At 37.7% G+C, this 23301-nt stretch overlaps 1 protein-coding gene across 3 annotated transcripts in view; it reads right to left on the bottom strand.

The window, feature by feature from the left end:
- The window catches only part of CNTN1 (contactin 1), a 294525-nt gene that overhangs the window by 126503 nt on the left and 144721 nt on the right, over nt 1-23301 (bottom strand). For all 3 annotated transcript variants that reach the window (XM_006167209.2, XM_006167211.3, XM_006167210.2), the window contains exons 5-14: nt 22943-23115; nt 21689-21784; nt 15702-15908; nt 13725-13824; nt 13434-13615; nt 8329-8453; nt 7541-7658; nt 2776-2926; nt 1038-1165; nt 556-731 (exon numbers count right to left, since the gene is read on the bottom strand). In XM_006167209.2, coding sequence (XP_006167271.1) covers nt 556-731; nt 1038-1165; nt 2776-2926; nt 7541-7658; nt 8329-8453; nt 13434-13615; nt 13725-13824; nt 15702-15908; nt 21689-21784; nt 22943-23115 — 1456 coding nt within the window. The remainder of the gene's footprint in view (nt 1-555; nt 732-1037; nt 1166-2775; nt 2927-7540; nt 7659-8328; nt 8454-13433; nt 13616-13724; nt 13825-15701; nt 15909-21688; nt 21785-22942; nt 23116-23301) is intronic.

The following is a 23301-nucleotide window of genomic DNA, read 5'->3' as shown; positions in this document are numbered from 1 at the left end:
TAGCGGCGTGCTTGCTCTCTCTCTCTCTCTCTCTCTCTCTCTCTCTTCCTCTCTCTCTCTCTCTCTGGTCAAGTTAAATAATAATAATAATAAATAAATAAATAAATAAATAAATAAGTGAGTGATTCTTAAAAAATAAATAAATAAAAATAAAAGCGGGTCCAGCTTCTGTGGCCCAGTCAGTAGAATACTAAACTGCAGAGCTGGAAGTCACGGGATTGATGGTGGAGTCCGATCCCTAGCCCTGTCAGTCAACCTGAAACACACTGGGTGCCCGTGCACAGGCCCACAATCCCAGGAAGCTGCAGTGTGCTAGCTGAAGGAGGCGGCAGCATAATGAGGCCCTCCTGAGGATGCTTTCCTCTCTCTCTCTCTCTCTCTCTCTCTCTCTGTCTCTCTCCCCCTCCCTCCCTCCTTCCTGCCTCTCTCTTGTGTGTATGCACATGCATGCATGCTCATTATAATATAAACTTAAAAAATAAAAGCATAGAAAATCATTTTGATGCAGAGATAGGACTTGTCATATGTTAACAAGATGAGACTTAAAACACATACCATGAAATTCCGCTGGTAATGGATGTTCTCTTTGTTAAAATCGATCACATAGCCGTTGAAGGACCAGATGAACGTGAGGTCCAAGGCAGGATCGAAGGACGCGGCGCACTGCATGGTGGCATTTTCTCCAACTGTGATGTCGGCGTTAATGGGTGCCAAGATGATTCGTGTGGGATCTACATATTTTTTTAAATAAAAGAGTAAGGTACAATTTAAGAAAATACCACATGCCATAGTCTCTGCCATACACGAAAAGAAGGCACATATTTTCATTTCTCTGTGCAAAGAACGAAGAGGTTCTCATATCTGAACTCCAGGAACAATTTCATCAAGCAAGAGATTTGCCCGGAAGGCTTTTGGAATGGAAATGTATTAACATATGGGCTGTTTGAGAAACGGAGTGCTGAACCACATGCCTTTCAGTTGATTAGAATTTCTGTATTGAAATTTAAAAACAAAATACTAATCGAATCGTTTCTTACCTGTGATAACAAGAGTCCCCGTGCTGTTTGCTTTCCCTCTGTTATTTTCTGCAAAGCAGGTGTAGACACCGCCGTCATTCCTTGTAATGTTGTTGATCTCTAAGCTCCCGTCTTCCCAGATGAGTATTCTATTTACATGGGAAACAAAACACACACGCACATGATTCACACAACTGGCTTTGTAAAACACATGACTGTTTTGTGTCTTAGATGACAGACACTAATACCCTTCGATGATTACTTTTTATAAACCTCAGTGGGGCAGTGATCCGAGTCTCTGCATTGCTCATGGCCTGGCCATTAGTTTCAGCTGCCAATGTTCCTTTAACACTAATTGTTTTAAAAATCATTTTATTAACTCTTCGGTCAAATACAGTAACTTTAAAAGTGAATGTATTCAGGGAGGCCACTGTTGTCCCTGTCCCAAAAGCAACCATAGCTGTGATCCTTCTAATAAAACGATCAGGTTGGTATTTTATTTCGTGTCAAAGAGACACAAGTTCAGATTTCAGTTTGGAAACATGGATCTATTTTGAGCAGGCCACTTCAACTTTTCCAGGCTGCAGACACATGGAAGCAGGGGCAGCACTACCCATCTTCCTTACTTTACTGGATTATGAGGGGTTTTCAAAAAGTTCGTGGAAAATGAGCATTCTGGAAAAACCTATGCCTGAATTTCAATGTTTTCCCTTTGTTGCACCAAAATAAACTTGTACTTTGACTTCATGTCCTATGAACTTTTTGAAGTCCTCTTAGATCACATTTATTTTCTACATTTTTTTTGCCAGAATTTTTTTTCTTTTTTAAGGAAAGGCTTTCTGCCTCCCTCGTTTAAGCCTTAGACAGGTTTTCACTACTCTGAGATGAAGAGTAAGCTGCATGGAATAGAAAACTTGGTCATTTACGTTCTACTTTACTGGGTATGCTTCATTTGAAAAGTCTTCACTTTCCTCCAAAGAGAAATCATCCTGGTTCTAGGTTTTGCTCCTCCTCCTACATCCTGACACCCTGCACATGAGGGCCTTTGACATGGAGCCCTCATTTCCTACAATGTACACTCAACCCACATCCCGTTCCTCCTGGTTCCCATCCTGGATTTTACCTCTTCACACTTCAGTATTCAGTAAAAGTGGAACTTCTAGCAAAATTATAAAATCTACTCAGTGTGTCTTTGATGCAAATGAGTGATGAAAGCTACACAATGCTGTTTTACTTTATCCCCAAACCACCCAAACATTGATAGATGATCTGCTTCTTGGGAAGATGATGAGAACATTATGTTTGTTTAAGAAGATGGGGAGAGATGATTCATACTTTGAAATTATTTTTAAAAGTTTCTCTACCAAAATCTTTATAGACTAAATGCATACAATTAAATCAAATACATATGAATATAGATGCCTTGGTTAGATGAAAAATAAGTTAGAGGAATCCAACTTCATTTCTCACTGTTTATTAGCTTTTTAATCTTGGCAGTTGATGAAAACAGAAAAAAAAAAACAACTCAGCCTCAATTTTTGAAATTCCTCATAAAATACTGAACCCTAAAAATTGAACCCCGAGTATAATAAATACTAACAGGGATGGAAAAGTATTTATTGTCTTCTTAGAACTACAGTATCTTCTGTGGAGAAATATTGAAATAAACATTTACATTATTAGTATGAAAACAAGTTCTCTATAAAATAAACTTTGCAAAATAGTTCATTGCAATGGGATTTCTAGATTCTAAACTGACCTGCTACTATTAACAAGCCACTCTGTCCCTTTACTCCACGAAAACTTTGGTTTAGGGGCGGCCTTAGGTTTGCATTCAATTATGACCCTTCCTCCTTTAGCTGCCAGGATCTTTTTCTTCATAGGATTCATTTCAAAAGTTGGAGCCAGAGCTAAAAGGAAAACAAATGGTTATTTTTCTCTTTTCATTAATAAAACCCAAACATTCCTTTATTCTCTTTTGATTACTAGTTAATAAGAGATTAATCTCAGTGAATATGATCTACTACAACCAATGGGCATTCTTTACCTAATACCTTTATTTCTTTCATTGAATAACTTTTACATATAAAAATTCAAATGTAGAGTTCTTAATGATAAGTAGATTAATCAGTATCAACTTCAGTTCCAGTCAAATGTTATATACACATTTAGCTTAAAAGTAACATTTAATTCAATTGTTTTGACTCAGCCACAAAGGAAGTGAAAGGCTGGAAGGAATTGAGCAACACTGTAAACACTGACATATGGTCATAGTTAATCCTCTCAACTACACTTTGAACTATTTCCAGTTGATAAACGAGACAATGGAAATCTGTTCCGATTAAATAATTTGGCAAAAATGCCACAGGCAGAAACAAGTGGGATTCAATTTGAATCTAGGTCCTTCTGTTTCTAAAGCGTGTTCTTTGTTGAACAATATAATCTCTTTGTCATTACACACCTACTGAGCACCAAATGTATACAGACAACCGCAAGATGCCAAAATCACAGAGCAACCCCTGCCTCCAAGACCTGTCCACAAACAGCTATGGCAACCACGAATTCACCCACTCATTAAGGAGTGAGCCATCTACCTGTACTCCATCCTCACTTCAAAGGAAAGAATGGTAATTTTGCAAACAAGAGAGAACCTCAAGAAAGGTTACCACGTTATTGACATGTACTAACTGTCTTCGGGTGCCCACAGCTAGCCCAACTTCTCAATTCCCTTGTCTCCTGGTAGACTCCAAGAGGCTTTCATCTATCTGTTTCAAGACTTTTCAATCATTTGTTACTGCATCCATTTGGGAGTATTTCAGGCCTAACTATATCTTTATCTGGGTTTTGGCTTTTCATTGTCCAGTTCAGTGACTCTCAAAATTTATCTGTTTGTCACAATCATTTAAGGATCTTATGAAAATGTCCTTTCAGAAGGTCATGAGTGGGCCTGAGATTCTGCATTTCTACCACACTCCTAGGTGTCGCTGCTATTGCTGTTGCTCTGAGGAAGACGCGTGCTATAGCAAGAATTTAGTCTATTACGTGTTCCTTTAGTCTGAATTTTAATAGCTGACAATAAATAAGTAACAATGAACCTGTGTCATATATCTAACATGGTGCCAAATATTGTGTGTAGGCTCAATGAGCATTTTGGGTGATATATTTCGTATAAAATATAAAAAGAAGGTGTGCTGGCTGAGGGTGCTAGATTCCCAATGGGCCAACTGTGGATCGAGTCCTGGACCTGGCAGCTTGCTTTTTCATTTTCTCTCTCTCTCTCACTCACTCACTCTGTCCCTCTCTGGTCAAATTGAAATTAATTAATTAGTTAATTAATTAAAGATCAAAAAACAGTTCCTTAAAAAAAGGAAATTTAATAGGATTATCTTTTGATAACTGAAATTCATCTAGAAAATAAAAATTGTTCTTGAATCAGTTAAGGTTTTAACAAAGTGGTTGGTTTGGAGTGGTTCTTTAAGTGATTTAATATTTATCGAATATTTAGATTTTTAGCAACAAAGTCTAAACTAGGTTTTGTTTCCTATGTATTTTGGAAATGGGAAAAAAGAATATAATAAATTTTCCCCAAATGAAAAAGATGTTATGATGCAGCTCTTCCCTCTTGTTTTTTTTACCACTTTTGTGTTTTTACTACATCTCAATATGTACTAGGTGGGTGAACAAATAAATTAACTAGATGACTCAGGAGAAGAAAAAGAGAAAGATACACTGTTCTTATAAGCACAACAAAGAAGAAAAGACTGAAGTAAATATAAAGATGCCAAGGAACAATTGATCTGATAAGGCTGCACAGGTTCAGTTTGCTTGATTGTTATATTAGTAACATAGTAAGTGGTTAAATACTTGGAATTTGAAGATTTGCGACTTGACAAGATAGAGCACCTTAGTCTGAGCCGATGCACTTTCATACTTCTTTTTGTAACATATGAAGATAAATAAACTTTTAGCAGAAAACAGAAAATTTACATTTGGGAAGTTAAAAAGAAACACCTCATTAGAATGGAGATAAGAGATTGATTTCAGGGTGGCCATCACCCTGGGGTATGATTTCTCTCTCTCTCTTTCTCCCCGCCCCCAACCCCAACGAGTGCACATGCTCTATGGTAAAAACAAACAAAAAAAAATCACCTCATTTCTTAAGAGTCAGAATGATGTCATATTCCTTTGTACCAAAGATGTCTGAGTTTGCAGTGCTTGCATGCTACCTAAAATAACTCAAATAAATATATTACCAACTTAGACTCTAGAAAGGAAGAAACAGAATACGATCCTCAGCAATATAATAAGTGGCAGGGTGGGTTAAAATCAATATGGCCATAGGAGAATCGTGAGCTTTTACAGACCACACAGCAAGACCCTGTCTGAAAGAGACGGGCATGATGGCGTGCACCTGAGCGCCCAGCCTCTTGAGAGGCTGAGGCCGGAGTATTGTGACACAGTGAAAGCACTTACACTTGTGGGTATGTCTAAAACAGTGTGCACATATGTGTACACAAATTAAGATGGCCTTAACTCTTTTTGAGATAGATCATCTTTTTAAAGACTTTCTTCCATTCTCTCATTTTCTTAGTGTCAGTCACTCAATTTGCAGTGAAGCCAGCATTTTGTAGTTTCTTTTGGTGCGGCAAATAGAGAACAGGATACATTTTGTCATTGCTTTATTGTTTTGGTAACTAGGTCTAGAAGAGAAAGCCTGACTACCTGCACTTGTTACTTACAAGATGACTGAAGCTGGTGACGACGACTTCAAATGATGTGACAAGGACATGATGCAGTAGGCCTCCAAGTACTTGTGATAAAGAGAAAGTGGAAAATGTGAGAGACTTACGGTGTAAGCAGGAAAAGTTTAGGGACTACTATGGATAAAGAAGAGAGATGAAGTGGACTCTGCCATTTTTAGAACAGAGAATTTTTGAGAAGGAAAAGTTGTGGGCGTGGATGAGTGAGAACAGATTCACTGTAAAACCTGCTATGTTTATGTTGTCTGTGAGGTTTTCCAGAGGGCACTTACATTTATATTGAGCCTGAAGCTGAAGATAAATATCTGGGTCAATGGTGCAAGTTGTAGGATCACTGATAATTAATAAAATAAGAAATAAACAAGGGATTAAAAAAAGCAAAAAATAATAATCCAGGAATGATAATATAGAATATGGATGGGCATGTAAGGAAGAAAATGAAATGGAACCAGAGCAATGGAACTCTGGGAGAGCAGTACTTCTAGCCACACAAAGGAAGAAGTGACAAGGAGACAAGGAAGGAGACAGGGAAGAAACAGTGGGAAACAAGAAAGGTGAGAGCTCAAGAATTAAGCATTAGAATGAGCGGAAGCTTAAGGGAACACACATACATGCACACATACCCACACATGTGCACACACGTGCACACACACACACACACACAAAGGACTAGCTGTTGATAGATACCTGATATCAGGAAAGCAAAAAGGGATGAACACAAGGAAAAAAGTAAAGGGATTGTTTTATTTTGGGATAATAGGAAAGATAGTTTCTCCTCTGGACCAAGAGTGTTGAAAGGACAAATGTAGAGAAGAGATAGCTTCAAGTGAGAGATGAGAAGTTGAAATACTTTATGCCAAAGAGTTTCAATTTTCATGAAGAGTACGGAAACAATATGAAAGCAATAGTCTGGGTGTGGTAAGGGCCATGAAGAAGGTCCCAAGGGTTCTGAATAAGCTGCTGGAAACTGATAAAGTCCCAGTGTGCTAAAGGCTCAGCTGCGGCTGGACCACACAGAGTGTTCTAGCATCAGTTTTCGTTACTATGCGGTGGTGCAAGTGGGTTTGGCTGCCAAGGTGTATGAGATTAGCCTGGCAAATCGCACATCTGTGGATGGTAATGCGCATGGTGATGTCTTTGACTTGACTAATATGCACTGGGAACAATCATGTTGTACATTGTAAAGATGTGCAGTGATTAAATGTAAATAAAAAACAAATTTATAAAAAGAGAAACTGAATTGGAAATACAAGCAACTGATATGTCATAGAGCAGAAAAATATTGGGTTATCAGAAAAGTCATGATACATTTTTGCATAGAAAAACTTATGAAAATAACTTCATGACTTTTCTGACAACCTACTATGTTGGGATGCACAGGTAAATAAATAAAAACTGGTTATTTAACACATTAAAAAGATGGCACATATACATTTTCCTTTATAATTAAAAAAAAGTTAAAGACCATTAGAATTCAAGTTGTCCCCAACTTATTATAGAATCAGCTTCTTAGTTAAAAAATATAATTTTTAGAAGTAAGAAGTTTTATGCAGGTGGAATTTTCAACCAATATAAGAGAATTTGAAAGAATAATTTTCTCTACCTTAATAAAAGGAACAAATATCATGTTATTCCAAACCTTATTTCTAACATAAGCAATGAGAGAAACTAAAATGAAATCAATTGTGATGTATGACTGCTCTCATCTGCTGTGATATGCTGTGTTTTGATTAATCTTTAGCAGAAATCAGAAATGATACTGACCCAAGATCTTCAGCTCAGCATTTGCATAAATGGCACCGTGTGTGTTCTCAGCTATGCACTGATACATTCCAGCATTTTCAAATGTCACGTCATACAGCCTCAATTCCCCTTTATGATACTGAAAAGAATAAAAGTAAACACAAATTCTCCATAAACTTTAATAGAAATGCTTTCATCTGTGCTTGGGTGCAGTTGCTTTTCATTTAGCTACATGATGGTCATCTGCCCCCACTGTTACCTACGGTGAGTCGAGTGGGATTTTCATGGCATGGGGAAGAAAAACCCACTTACCATGCCCAAAGGTTCTTGGTCTATTCATCCTACAGAGCTGAGAGTCCACCTTTTTCCCTCTTGGACCAGTTGGGAGATTACAGTGGGAAGGTAGAGAAGCATCCCACTGCTGCTACTTGTCCCAGGGCTAAAGGTAGGACTTAGAGCTTCATTCTTACCTCTGTTTCTGTAGGGTCAGGGAAACAGTGGCAAGAAAAAGAGGATAATATCAGGTGGTGGAGATGGATGAGTAGGAAGAGGGGGGAAAGCGGAACAAAGGAAAAATTAAGGAACGAGAGGAAGAGAGAGAGAAGGTCGAGTAAGATTACAGAAAGTTGTTTAAACTGAAAGAAGACACTTTATGTTTAGTTTCTTGTTTGCTTTTTCTTAGGGAAGCATTTCTATTTCGGGCCCAAGTACCCTTACTGTTGACTCTCCTGCTCAATTTATCCCAGGACCACCCTGAGAGGTTGTTTGAACATGGACTCAAGAACAGCCAAGGCCTTGAACATACATACCGCATATCCATTTTTCAGCCATCGGATAGTAGGAATGGGCTTCCCTGTGGCCACACAAGGCCAGTAGAGATCACTGCCTATGTCCACTTCTGTGTCATTGATATGTTCTACCCACTCAGGAAATGCTAAGAAAGAAAGAACAACATAAATGTCAAATGTGAGTCTTGACGGCCAACGTACTCTCAAGAGCATAACATTATATTTAGTTAACCTTATTCTGGAGAAAACATCAGATATTGTTTCTGTTCTCAAATCAGTGTCAGAGCCATTGATACTATTTTTATAGGTTGATAGCCTAAGCAAATCCTGCAGTGTGAGATAACTATCGTTACAGTATGAGATAACTATTACGTCACAGTGTGAAATAACTATGATAACTATTATGTCACAGTGAGAGATAACTATGATAACTATGATGTTACAGTGTGAGATAACTATGATAACTATTACATCACAGTGTGAGATAACTATGATAACTATTACGTCACAGTGTGAGATAACTATGATAACTATTACGTCACAGTGTGAGATAACTGTGATAACTATTACGTCACAGTGAGATAACTATAACTATTACATCACAGTGTGAGATAACTATGATTCTAATCATTATTTTTTGTTTGTAAGCCATATTTAATTATAAAACTAACTCAGCATTAATTTTTTTCCCCTTTAGAACATGAACTTTGCAAATCTGTCAAAATGACAACTGAAGTTTTCAAGAATTAAGTCTCAATTGACTAGGACACCATTTCTTTACATTTTGAATTAAGATTCAGAATTTTTCCCACTCTTTCAGATATACACTGTTATTTCCTTGATAAACCTTTCAGATAGTGGCCACTGTAAAAATCTTACTGAAGAATTAAAAACTGAGTTAATTTGTCACTTAAATACCACTCCCAAAGCAGAATTACATACAGTCACTATAACTTGTGAAATCCCTACTTGAGCGGCACTGCTCTCAGCCTCATTATTTGATCTGTCCTAAAGAAAAATGCTCAGAAAACGAGAGAATACTAGAAATTTCCCAAAGAAAAATAAATCTCTAGAGACCAAGCAAATAAGCCATCTAATAGTTATTTGAATATTTCCATTATCTAAATAATTTAAATAGATGCAGGTAGATAAATTAATGTAAAATAAAGAGGCAGAAGAAGAGGCTCCTGAGTGGAGAACACTATTTTACTTTATTTTATTTTATTTTATTTGAAAATGAGAATTTGGGGCTGGCAGGTGGCATTGTGGCTATGGGTGCTGGACTCCTACATGACTCACCACAGTTCGAATCCTGGACCTGGTGGCTTGCTTTCTCACTTTCTCTATCTCTCTCCCTCACTCTAGCTCTGTCCTCTTTGGTCATATTAAAAATGAATAAATACAGATGAATAAAAACTGATTCTTTAAAAATTATATATATATAATTAAAAATAAATAAAACATTTTTATGACCAAATCATTGTATTGGTAACATATGCACTTTTATTTATTTATTTAAAGAGACTTTGCTATGGGATGCAGGCACTTGCCAAAGACGTTACGTTTCAATCCAGTTATATAAACAATCATTTTGGGAACCAGTGGTTAGCGTAATGGCTATGTCACTGGACACCCACGTAGTTGACCGCGGTTCGCATCCCGGACCCGGTGGCTTAGAACTCACGCTGGGTGTGTGTGCGTGGGTGCCCAAGATCCCGAGAGGAGAATGGAGGAGAAGGAATTGCGGTGTGACCATCCCCCCTGGGGGGTGATTTCTTGCTTTCTGTCTCTATGTCTCTCTCTGTCTGGCGAGCTCACGCACCCTATAGCGAAAACCTCTCCAAAAGAAAAAAAAAAAAATGAAATCACCCCTCCCACTCCCTTGGAGATGGCCACACCACAATCTTTTCTCTATTCTCCTCACAGGATTTTGGGCACACATGCAAACATGCCTGGCAAGAAATTGAAACCTCCAGGTCCAGTACCCAAACAGTGTCAGCCATGTGGGAGTCCAGTGACGTAAACATTACACCCATCTGCTGATCCCAACATATGTGTATTCATGCACATAGTTTCATAGCATTATAATCTGATTTAGTACACTTTTCTGCTTATTATTATATTGGATCATAGGAAAAATCATGACACATTTTTCTTTGCAAAAAAAAAAGTCTAAAACACATGAAGTTTTTTTTTTGAGAGATTTTGTTATAGGGCATGTGTGCTCACTAGAGAGACAGGTAGACACAGAAAGTAAGAAATCACCCCCACACACACACCCAGCATGAGGTGTAAGCGCCAGTCCAACACTCGAATCACAATAGACTACATGGGAGTTCAGCAACATAACCATTATGCCATCTGCTGGTCCCTGAAGATAAGGTTTTAATTGCCAGAGGGTAAGTCTACTCACTAGAAAACATAGACAGAGATGGAGAGACAGAGAGTATCTCCCAAAAGGGAACAATCCTATTTCCTCCATATCTCCTTCCAGAGAGGATTTGAAGACAAATAACAAGTGCACATACGTCAGTTTGTGTGAGTGTGTGTGTGTTTTTTTCAAGCCACTGGGATGGGATTTGAACCTAGATCAGCCATGATATACGCCTTCCAATGTACAGTGCCTTATCACTGCACTATGAGAACAGCCCTGGAGTTTATTCTTTAAGTATCGGTAGGTCTATTAATGCTAATGAACAGAGGCTTTGTTTTGTACGCCATCTTGACAATACGTAAAGCAGGAATATGGGCACCTCCCTGCCTTGGCCTTGTGTGAGTGACACCATGATCTGAGATTTATTCTTCTCATCCATGGAGAAGAATACATTACTGAAACAACTTGATACATTATGAATATAGTTCAATCATGGAACCTTCTGTCTGGCTTGATTAGACCTACAGCTAGAACTTAATATACTTCATTAGTTAGGAGAAATAATAGTTCTTTTAAATTGTCTCCTACAAACACATGCTCTGTCACCTTGATTCTTTAGAGTCATTAAATATTAGTTTAAAATTAAACTTGACTGAAAAAGCAGAATGTCTTTAGTGTGTTGAGTAGAACCATATCTATCAGCTTTAGAAAGTGGTAGCTTTATTTCAAAATTTAAGAGGTCTCACCATAATTTTCTTCACTCAGGAACCCACTCCACGTATATGTGATTGTATCAAGTTAGCGTTATCAGGGCATTAGACAGACAAGGCTGAAGTTCAGGGAACTGTCTGGGACAGAGCTTTCAGGGCAGAGAGCGTGTTTATGAATGAGATCATAAAGGGGATGACAGAAATAGTGAAGTTTAAAGGCCAAACTCGGATCGTGCCAGTGTTAGAAAGGCACGAAGGTAGGAGGAGACAGCAAAGGACAGGAAAAATTTTTAAATGTGGACTCAAGATGCCAAGTATAGAACGTGAATCACGGAGGAAGAAGGCATCAACTCTCCACAGCTGTCTCTTAGATCAGGTGAGATACAGGGAACTGATGATCAGTTTGAGCAAGATGGAAGTTGCTGGTGATATGAAAGAAAGATTGTGGTGGAAATGTGAGGTGAAAGTTAAATTGCATTACACTGAAGAGAGAGGAAAAACGAGATGGAGCAAGATTTTAAGAGAGTATAGATGATCTGTCAAGATTTTTATTACTTTTTGAGAGTGACAGGAAGAAGAGAAATGGAGCAATAGTTAGAGTTAAACATGAATAACCCTGGACCAGCAGGTGGCACGGGGCTTAGGGTGACAACATTCCACATGGCTGATTGTATGATTTTAGTCCTAGACCCAGCAGCTTGAAAGTTCACACCAGGCCCAGTGCATGCATGTCCAGGTTACTGAGAGGAGAACAGAGAAGGGATTGAAGAATGGTTGTGCCCTGGGGTGTGTTGGGGTGTTGGGGGGTGATTTCTAACTTTCTTTCTCTCTTTTTTGCTTTCTCCAGCAAGTACACAAACCCTATACGAAGAGAGAGAGAGAGAGAGAGAGAGAGAACGAAAAAAAAATCTTGTTCAAAACTTACAAATTTATTAAGTTATGACCATCAAATTTCACATTGTGCAACATTACAGAGATGATATCATCTAAAAACGGTTCAAATGTTCAGGGGAATAAAACTATCTTTTTAGACATAAGTTTATTTTAGTGTATGAGAATTTACAGACTTGTGGCAAAATAATTTTGTCAGAGAAAAATGATTCATTAGACCAGCATTCTCAAAACGTAGTTCCAAGATCAATGGTGTCAGTATTCCCTGGGAACTTGTCAATTTCTCCTGGGAACTTGAAATACAAATTCATGAGCCCCCAGTAGGTCTTATGAATTAAAAATTCTGAGGGTGGAGTCCAGCAATCTGTGTTTTAACAGGCCCTCCAGGTATTTTTCGATGCATGCTAAATTTTTCAAAACACTGCCTTAAATGAGTCATAACCCATAGGTTCTTCTGTAAGTAAAAAGGTATTGAGAAAAGAAAATGATAAAGGGAATAAACAAGCTACATTAACTGTTTATTCTGAAAACTACTAAGATTACTATCAATCGATTGTTACTATGATAACAATGGTATAAATTAACAACTTTTATGACCCATAGCTGTGACTTAATTAGACATAGGATACATATTTCATCTTCCTACAGAATATAATATGCTTTACTACTTTCAAAACTATTCATCATTATATAGTAGTTTTTCGATAATGGAAATGGCTCTGTTCTAGTGTGTTCTGTTCCTAATAACGGAAAACACTTGGAACTGGACGATCTATAAGAATAGAGGTTCATTGTGGACCATGGCCCAGGGACCACATTGGTGAGGTCTTCTTCCTGGTAGGTCACATAGCAACGCAGAGCAAGCTGGAATGCACGTCTGTGCCTGTGTGTCTCGGCTGTGGTCTCACTCCTTCTCCTTATAAACGTACCGGGAGTCGATGACAAGGACTCTGTCCTAATGACCTTAATCCTCCTCTCTTTTCAAAGATCCCCTCTTCAAACACCATAGTCAGATTATGTTCTCATCCTCTTAATCTCATTACAATGGCTCACCAAATTTTAATGCATGAATTTTAGGAGGATACATTCAGACCACAGAAGGCTCTAAATAAAATACTGATTAAATTTATGGAAAATTAAAACATGTATACCTTGAACATAAATTCTTGCCTGATGCTTATCCTTTCCTTTAATGTTCTCAGCCTCACATTCATACAGGCCTTCATCTTCTAGCTGAATATTGAAAATCTTCAGGACAGCCCCAGAGGTGCTGATCTCAGCAGTGCTTGGCATTGGTTCTAGAACCTTCCGCCATCGAATATCAGGAACAGGACTTTAAATGGAAGATAAAAGAGCTAAACATTTACATCATATGTTTCCTAAAATGGTGCAAAAATTAATGCATTTGTATGTATGCTAATGAAAAGTATAAGAATACTTACTTTCCAAGAGCGAAGCACTCTAAAGTCACATTCTGGCCCATCAATGTATATATGTCCTTGAACTGAACTATGATATCAGCAGGATATGGTTTCGTTGTTCCTTATATTAGGAGAAACATAAACATCTAGTGATTATTAAGCATAATAGATCTTTTAAAAACACAGTGATTTCTATAGGATTAGAACTGCAGTGAAAGAAAATCAAGGGAATTTTTTGCATGGTGGTTCCTTTCCACTCTGAAGTAGGAGGTTAGAGTAGCCTCTGAGAGTGAGGAGAGATAGGTGAGCAGAAAGTCAGTCATATTTACTAAATGCCCATTATGTGACTGTTGCCTAGCAGAGAGAAAGGGAAAAATGGGCTCTCAGTTGCATTATGGCATTTTCCCCACTGTCCCACTTTATTTAGAGTAGAGACAAGAACCAAACCCAAGTGTGTTGACTCTAAACATGATATTTCCTGAGAAACTTGTATTCCTGACATTAATGTTGCAGCAGGACTAGGATAAAAATAATGTGCAGTAAGTGAGCATATTGTGATCTGATTCTAAGCAGCAGTGCATTTTTAGATTTCCATCTTTTTAAAAATAATTTGCCAGAGGGCATGTGCACTTGCCAGAGACAGAGAGGGAAGTTGAAAAATCACCCTTCATGGGAAATGGTCATACTGCAATTCCTTCTCTTCCATTTCTTCCACTTTGGGGCATGCACACACATGTGCCTAGAGTGTTTCTCAAGGTTTCTTAAGCCAATGTGTCTGGGACTTGAACCACAGAGTAGATGATGTGGGATCCAGATGCCTTAACCAGCGTAACACAGGCTGACCCAGCAATGATTGCTAGCTTGCTTTCTCTCTCTCCATCCTTCCCTCCTTCCTTCCTTCCTTCCTTCCTTCCTTCCTTCCTTCCTTCCTTCATTCCTTCTCTCTCTCTCTCTTCTCTATGTAGTCCTTTTGGTATAGGGCACACACACTTGCCAGAGAGAGAGACAGAGTAGAGAGAGAGAGAGAAAGTGAGAAATTACCCTCAAGGGGGATAACCATGCCATAATCCCTTTTCCTCCATTCTCCTCTAAGGATTTTGGGTGCGTGAGCGTGCCCATGCACACACACATGTGCCTGGTGTGATTTTCAAGTAGCTGGGTCCAGGACTCAATTTGTGCCGCTGGGTATGTGGAATCCAGCACCTATAGCACCAAGCCATCTGCTGAATCTCAGTGCATTTTTAAAAAAGAATTAGTTTAGTTGGAGCCTGGGGAAAAGGCTAGTCAGCACCTTGGACATCATCCAACATGGTGCACAGTAGAAGCACTTTACATAATAACTTAGAATTTTTTTTAAAAAAAGCAATACCGTTCACCTGTTTCTACGTAGAATTAGTTTCTTTTTTTTTTAAGAATTATTAAATTTAATTATTTATTTTTTCTTTATTTGTTATAGGGCTCATGTGCTCACCAGAGAAAGACAGTGAGCAAAAGAGAGAGAGAGAGAGAGAGAGAGAAAGCTGCCAGGTCCAGGACTCAAACCATGGTCAGCCATATGCCTTAATCACCATGACATCATCTGGCTCCAACAATTTCTTAATAATATTAAGATAACCAAACATTTTCCCCCAATTTTGCAATTACTATTGTTTGTTTTGATGTAATTATTTGGTTTCTTCAATTTACTATTTGTCATGAAACAAAAAGCAGATGCTAGTGATTCCCGCTCTAGCCAACTTGCTAGTATTTAACTAATGAATCAGTCTCCTGACTATTTCCTGAGATAGAGGCAACATGACCATTTCAGGGTAATTTCATTAGATGACTTTTCTCAACCTAAAAGCTAAGGAACATGGCTTTTGTCAAAACATGTGTCTTCTGTTCTGTCCTGCCTGGAAGGCTAGTTGGTCTCTCCACTGGATATTTTCTCTCATTCCTGGAAGTACACCATAAGCAGACAACCTTGCAAAAACAAAGTATAACAAATAAAATACTTACGTTCAGGTATAGGAATGAGTGGAATGAATTTGCTGAACACACTCTTTGTAATAGAAGGACTGGAAACAAAGCAGGAATAATTGCCTTTGTCAGAAGACTCAACATTTGCAATGTAGAGGTTGCCATTTGTCTGAGACACAAATCTTCGTTTATCCATTGTGATAAATACAGGGAATTCATTTAGAAGCCAGCGGTAGCTAAGATCATCTAGAAGAAAATATTGCCTACTAAATATTAAGGGCTTCTCCAGAAGTAATGATTTTGGTTTTTAGTAACAAGCAATTGTATATTCTAATAGAGGCTATTGTACAGAAAATATTGCATGAAAACCGAGACAAATTTAAAGTTTCTAACATCTACCACAGTTTGTGTGACTATGAGCATCATATAAAGCAATTACATATGTTTACTTTTCTCTATTTTGTCATGAACTATTCCTGGCCTTACTGCCATTTCATTGCTAGGTTAAGTGAAATGCAGAGAAGTTAAATAAACTTAAAATTTCATGACCATTAAGTAGAATGGAAATTCTGAATCCAGGTCTAATGTCTTCAAAGCCCACGATCAATCTGACCTACTGTATTATACAAGTAAAATCAAGATGACTTACCATTCTGTGGTTGTATCTTTTTCCTTTGGGTAGTTCTATTTTAAATTATAGATTTAGAAATAAATTTGCATAACCTGTTGTGGTTACATTACAAAGTGAAAACCACAGAAAGAGAGAAAAGATTTTTCTGGTTTTCTGAAACATTAGGGATGTATCATATGGTGGCTGTTAAGCACAGGAAGTTCCTCAGGTTAAACACACTAGCTAGTAGAGACCCAAATTGAATTTTCTCCTTAATTCAGTGAATTTTTTTTCTATAGTTTTCTATGTATACCTCTCCTTCCCAGTAGTCATTCAACAAACATGCAAGATGAAACTATGGGCAATGCAGACTTCTAGGACTTAATGGTTCCTTTTAAAATAACTTGACACATGAAGAAAATTTCTAGAAAGAATGTGGATGAGAATCTCTCTAGATCAGGTTAGATAGAATATTAGATGTAAAATAGTGAAAAGTCAAGATGTCACAACACTCAGGCATCCTTTAAGAACAAAGTAATCGTGCCAAACCATCGCTTTGCTCTGGTGAACTCAACATGACAGGCTAAAGCTGCCGAAGAAAGTGTGGAAGCACCAACTATGAAAAACCAAAAGAAACACATACTACATAAGCTTCCCATGGCTGGAAATAACGCTCCAACTATAATATTCAGATTAGCTATTAGTTTTCCTCAGGAATATATGCCATCAGGAAAGACAGTGAAGGTAATTACATTATTTTGGTTTTTAATTTTGATTCTTTATTATACAAGCAATGTATGTTCATTCTTGGAAAAAAAATAGAAAATACAGAGGTAAAAAGAGGAAGAAAGTTTAACCATGACAATCATCCTTGAGCTCAGGGTTATTGATAATATATGTATTTCTAGACATGTATATCTGTGAAAGACTAAATTATTTCGATTTGTTATCTTACTGCTGAATTATGGTCACAAAGGAATTAGGGTAGGAAGAAATTTAAGGAATTATTTAAGTTTCTGAAATGATGACTTTCTTGGATCAGGTAGGAAGTATCATATTCAGAAATAAATATCATGTAGTCTTTAATTCAAACTGATATTAGGTTGTCAGAACTGTCATATTTTTCTATGCAAAAACATCTCTTGACTTTATGGACAACCCAATAGCTACAGCCAATTTTAGAGGACTGAACTTTCCTGATTTGAAAATACTCTTTCCTATTCTCATTTCAGATAAAAATCAATGTTTTGCCATGATTTCTTATAACAAATTGAAAACAAAACAAAAAAGTTAGAGATGTATGGGCATGTCCTTAAAAAAAGAAATTTTGTAATTATACAGTTTTTTTTTAATTGCCAAAGGGTACATATACTTGCCAGAGAGAGAGAGAGAGAAAGAGCATTCTTTGGTTGGGCCTGGTCATGCCACAATCCCCTCTCCATTTCTCCATCCTGTCAGGATTTTTGGCTTGGCATGTTTTTCAAATCATCAGTGTTGAGATTCAAACCACATGGTTTAAAGATTAAGGGAGCCAGTTCCCTTAACCACTAGGCTATGGGGACAGCCCCACACAATATTTTAAAGATACCAACCACAAAGTAGTCTGGATAAAACAAGTTGTATGAATTTGGAGACCTGGCTTTTAATTCTAGATATAAGCTTTATCAAGCTATTTAGTCATTCGATTACTTGGTTTCTGTAAAATTTTAGACATTTTCCAGTGCTCCATTTGTTTGGACAAAATAACAATAATTGCAATGTGTTAGAAGCTACCAATCATCATTACAACAAAGGTGGGAATTGCTACTACCATTTTTAAATGAGAGTGCCAAGGTCTAGCTAGATTAAGTGACTTGCCGTCAGTCATACAGCAACAAGTGAAGCAGACCAGCAGGACCGCAGCCATATTGAAATTGAGAAAGGCCTCTAATGAGAACAATCTGACCAAGTGCTGAGTCATAAGGAGGAATGGTCAAATGAGAAGTCAGGAATGGGTATTGAAGGAATTGGTTCATTACTCAGGAAGAAATGATTGGCTCTGGTTGTAGTAAGCAATGATTTGCCTGTGTTTGTATCTCGTACCTACAAATACTGAGAACACGCTGAGCTTTTCGAGACAGTCAGATGGTACTCGCTGACTGTATCCCTGTAATAGGTTACAGACACAGACTCCCTTACTCTCCAGCCTCTGTCTTTCATTTTATTCATTTAATAGGGAGGCAGGACTGATGTTCTAACCTCCCTCCCCACTCCACCCTCACCAAAGTAAACTGTACTATGACTAGGAGGATAGCACCTTGCCTCTCTGACCTAAGGATGAGACTTAATTTTGGCAATCAAAAGCTAAGGTCTGACCCAGTTCTCTCAAGGACTCAATGAATTAACTTCTTCGCTTTGCTTTATGCCAATGATACAAGCAACCATCATTGAGAAAGGCAGCCCTGTGTTGCTCCAGCACTGTAGCCTGGACTCAATAATAAATTACTATAAAATTATTTTTTTAAATAATTATTTGTTTAATTTTACTTATTCATTCATTTTATTTATCTATTTTTAATTTGACCAGAAATACACAGAGAAAGAGAGTGAGAGAGGGAAAGTAAGAAAGCAAGCCACCAGGTCTGAGACTCGAACCGTGGTTGGCCTTGTGGGAATCCAGCGCCCTTATCCACCACGCCACCTGTGGCCCCTATAAAATTAATTTTTCAGGAAGGGTAAGTGCCAGCACATGTTTAAGAAACTTTGTTTTTATTAATAGATATATGAGACTTCTTTGCCCCAGGGGAGTCTGGATCATACGTATTTCAGGAGAAATTGGTTTTGGTCAACTACAGTGCATTTGACAGGTTTCATTGTATTTGAATGACAACAGCTATCCAGCCTTGCTATGTCCTTCTCCTTAAAGTGCCCTTGAAGTACTTAGTGTGCCCTGGAGGAATAACATGCAAACATGTTAAACTTTCATGCCTCTTAAAAATTAGCCTGAACAGACAACTTTACCTTTACTAGTAAAATCATCAGAGCTTCTAATCAGTGCTTTGATGTACCAAACTATATGCTGAACATACTTAGAAAGAAATGTGTACCAAGTTATATCGTTAGCTAAAATATTCTTTACTCTTCCATTCACATCTATTTTTGTGTTGGTCTTTTAGTCTATCTGAATTTGTTTATAGTCATATTTAATATATCAAGAGTTATTTGTCATAAGGGTAATCCCACTTTCTTAGCCAGACTTTAATTCATATGTGCGTCTATGTTAGGCATTTTCTATTTTGTCAATGGTACCCACTTCAAATGATGAGACTTTTTGTCCCCTTCCTTTCTTTCACAGAATACAGATATATTTTGTGAGATGCAATAAGTCAATTTTTGATGCTTATATTATGAAAAATTAGCTGGCAATAAATTTAGGCTTTCATACTTGAGAGAGCTAAGACTTTTAAAATTTTTTTAAAGAATTGTTTAATTTTATTTATTGTCATTATTTTATTTTATTTTTTTGAAGTTGACCAGAGAGAGACAAAGAGAGAAGGAAAGTGAAAAAACAAGCCAGGTCCAGGATTGGAACCATGGTCAGACATGTGGAAGTCCAGCCACTTTAACCACCACGCTACCTGCAGGCACCAGGAGCTAAGAAGTTTAAACAGTCATGCATTCATGATTTATTCCATTGTAATGAAACAAAATCTAAACAAGTATGTTTACCTTTTTATTAAATGTAATCCCTAACTCAATCATTTTATTTACTCTTTCATTCTCTCATTTTTCAGATATGAATTGAGCACTTACATTGTGCTAGATATTAGGCAATCAGTTGTATACCAATTATCATTATCAAATTGAGTAAGTATTTATACTGTAGTATATATGTATGGTCGCTCTTTTCAAATAAGTAGTTCAAGTCAGAATTTTCCTTTTTGCAAGAAACTATAGAGCATCAAAATCCAGAGAGGAACCAACAGATGGCATAATGGCTATCGTGCTGGACTCCCATGTAGTCAACTATGGTTCAAGTCCTGGACCCAGTGTCTTAAATTCATGCCAGGTGTGTGTGTGTGTGCCCAAGATCTTGAGAGGCACATGGAGGAGAAGGGATTGTGGTGAGTCCATCCCCCAGGGGGATGATCTCTTGCTTTCTGACTCTCTGTGTCTTTCTCCTTCTGATGAGCACACACACCCTATAGCATAAGCCTCACCCCCCCCCAAAAAAAAAGAGAGAGAGAGAAAAGAAAAAAAATTTCAGAGAAAAATGTAATCAGTTGTGAAAAATGAGATATTTCCTTCTGGTTATTTTTCCTGTAAGTAAATAAGAGAGATAATGTCTCTGCAACTTGGCCTGAAAATCATGCAGTAAGATATATTAAATAATAATAATAGATCCATAACATTGAATGAACTGAGGTAATGTTTTAGTTTATTAATAATCTATTGAGGGACTAGCAGATGGTATAATGGTTATGCTGTTGGACTCCTGCAGAGTCGAGTGCAGTTCGAGTCCCAGACTCAGTGACTTCAAACTCATGCCAGGCGCATGTGTGTGTGTGTGCCCAAAATCCTGAGAGGAGACTGGGGGATAAGGGAGTGTGGAGTGGCCATCCCTCCTGGAGGTGATTTCTCGCTTTTTGTCTCTCTGTCTGACTCTCTGGCAAGTACATGTGTCCTATTAACAAAAAGTCTCTTAAAAATAATAATAATCTATTAAAATTACATACACCTTTTACCATTTTCAAAACATGATTACATTTAAAGCTCATAACGATCTCTATGATGCTCTCCATAGGTGGCACAGAAGTTATTATCCCCAAATTTCAAAGGGGGAAATTAAGACGTAGATATGTCTAAATTACTTGACATAGTAAGGGCTGAATTGCAAATCACAAATCATGGATTGCCATCGAGTAGGGTTTGTCAACCACAAAGAGTCGCATACATAATATTCTTAGAAGTTCAGAATCTAGAGACAGATTCCTTTGCATCTTCGACTCAATGACATTCTAAGATGCAAAGCATACATAACACCTTTATTTTCCAGCATTAAGGGGGTAGGAGGATTTATGTCATGGAGATGGTAAATAGTGCATGTACACACACAGAAACATACTCGCTTTATTGTTTTGAAGCAACTGTCCTGACATTTGTAGCATGAGGTTAACACATCTAATATTTATATCATAAAGCTGCTAATAAACTGGGGAAAGGAGAGGAGAGTTTCTCAGTTTTTATTTTGCGATTAATGATGTATGTTGGACTCACTTAAAACCAGTTTAGTTTTTTTTCTTTTTTTTCCCTCATGTCAACACATGTGTCTTTATTGAAATAAAAAATGCAATTGACTCTGGCTTAAAGGTTTTAAGCTTCCACACACCTTATGTGGTCCTTATTTTGCTTATGGTCACAGAGGAACTAAGCTTACCTGGAAAATGGTAGGGAGGGTCACAGAGAAGCACCATTCCTTTCCCTTCTTTTACTCTGACCTCGGGCCGTTCCTCAGGTGGGAAAGGGTCCAGATCTAGTTATAGAAGAAAAGAAGGACATTTCCTCTTGGCCAATAGAAAGACATTTGGTTGCATTTTACCTTACATCATCTAATTCACTTCGGAGATACAGTACCTCTCCGTTGGTTTGGTGGCGTCTAGGCAAGTCAACTCCTTGTTTTTACACGCTGGGTTTGCACACAGTATCAAAAGGTCTGTGATGAGCTCTGAGCCTAGAGATATTAGTAGCAGCCTGTGTAAGAAGGCTGACAATCGTGGAAGATTACAAATGTCCTACAGACTTTCATTTCAGATTTAGCGAAAATCTCGGTAAGTGTATCTGGAAATATTACAGGATAAGACAAAACCCAGAGTCTACCAAAGAGCAGAAGTAAAGAGGAAATGACACAGAAAAACAGACTCCCTTGATGGGCTTATTTTCCTTCCTGAGGGAGGACATGGATATTAGAAGGAAATAAATCTAAAAGCACTCCTTCAAATTCTGGGTTTGCCTCATTCTAATTTCCTTTACTCTTTTCTATGTGTTTAGAACTCACAGTTTGGGGTTCATTCAAACTCTAATTTTTGATTTATCATTCCTGATACTGATATTCATTCAGCCTCAGTCTTGTCATTCCTGTTCCTGTACCCGAATTAAAATACCTATGTGATTTTAACTTCTCTCAACAGATTTTAGACTTTTGAAAAGCCATCTATTCCAATTGCCACCTCTTGGCAGAGGACCCTTCAAATGTATGTCTCTGGTCCTAATATCTCACTTGAATACCTCCCTAGTCTCAATTGCTTACTTGACATTTCAGCTTGGATAGCTTAATATCACCGTAGCGTCTGAATGTGAAGAGCCATTTAAACGCTGCCTTCCATCCTTGAAATTGGTTTTTCTTGTTCCCATTCTATTTTGAATGAGAGCAGAATGTTTCTGCCCTTTGACTAACTTTCCTTGAAAAATATATTCATTATCTTCTTTCCTTCAGTGTAAGGTGGTCTGTTACTTCTCTCTCCAAGGTTAGTGTATCTTATTTACATTTTTACTTTGACCTCACTAATTTAATCTTACTGTTCTTCCTGACTATCTCCCTCCTCCTGGTAGTCATGATCACTTAGAACTTTTCAACATACTTTTCACTCTCTAACCCACTTTGCGAGAGATGCAAAGACTGACAGTTACTTACATCCAAAGCTCAGGGTTGCTTCGGTACTTCTGACCATTCCGTAGTTGTTTGATGCTAGGCAGTAGTATATTCCGGCATCTTTCTGTTTGTCAGGGTTGTTGATCACAAGGTTTCCTCCCACCATACTGTATCGATCACTCGTCAGATCAACATCACCGTTATTCATTCTCCATCTAGGAGACAAAGATGAAAATGTCATATAAAAGGTCATAAGGCCTGGAAACTCTACCAAGCTAACATAATTTAAATAATTTTGACATAACTCCATGTGAAGTACGGTGATTAAGTATATGCTTTGGGGTGATATTTCTTCGTACCCTCTAATTCTCAGTCTCTAGGATCATGATTTATAATTTAGC

The sequence above is a fragment of the Tupaia chinensis genome, unplaced genomic scaffold (assembly GCF_000334495.1).
Source record: "Tupaia chinensis unplaced genomic scaffold, TupChi_1.0 Scaffold144624_1, whole genome shotgun sequence".
Lineage (NCBI taxonomy): Eukaryota > Metazoa > Chordata > Mammalia > Scandentia > Tupaiidae > Tupaia > Tupaia belangeri.
The sequence above is the reverse complement of the archived record's forward strand: the minus strand, read 5'-3'. Positions and strand labels throughout refer to the sequence as shown.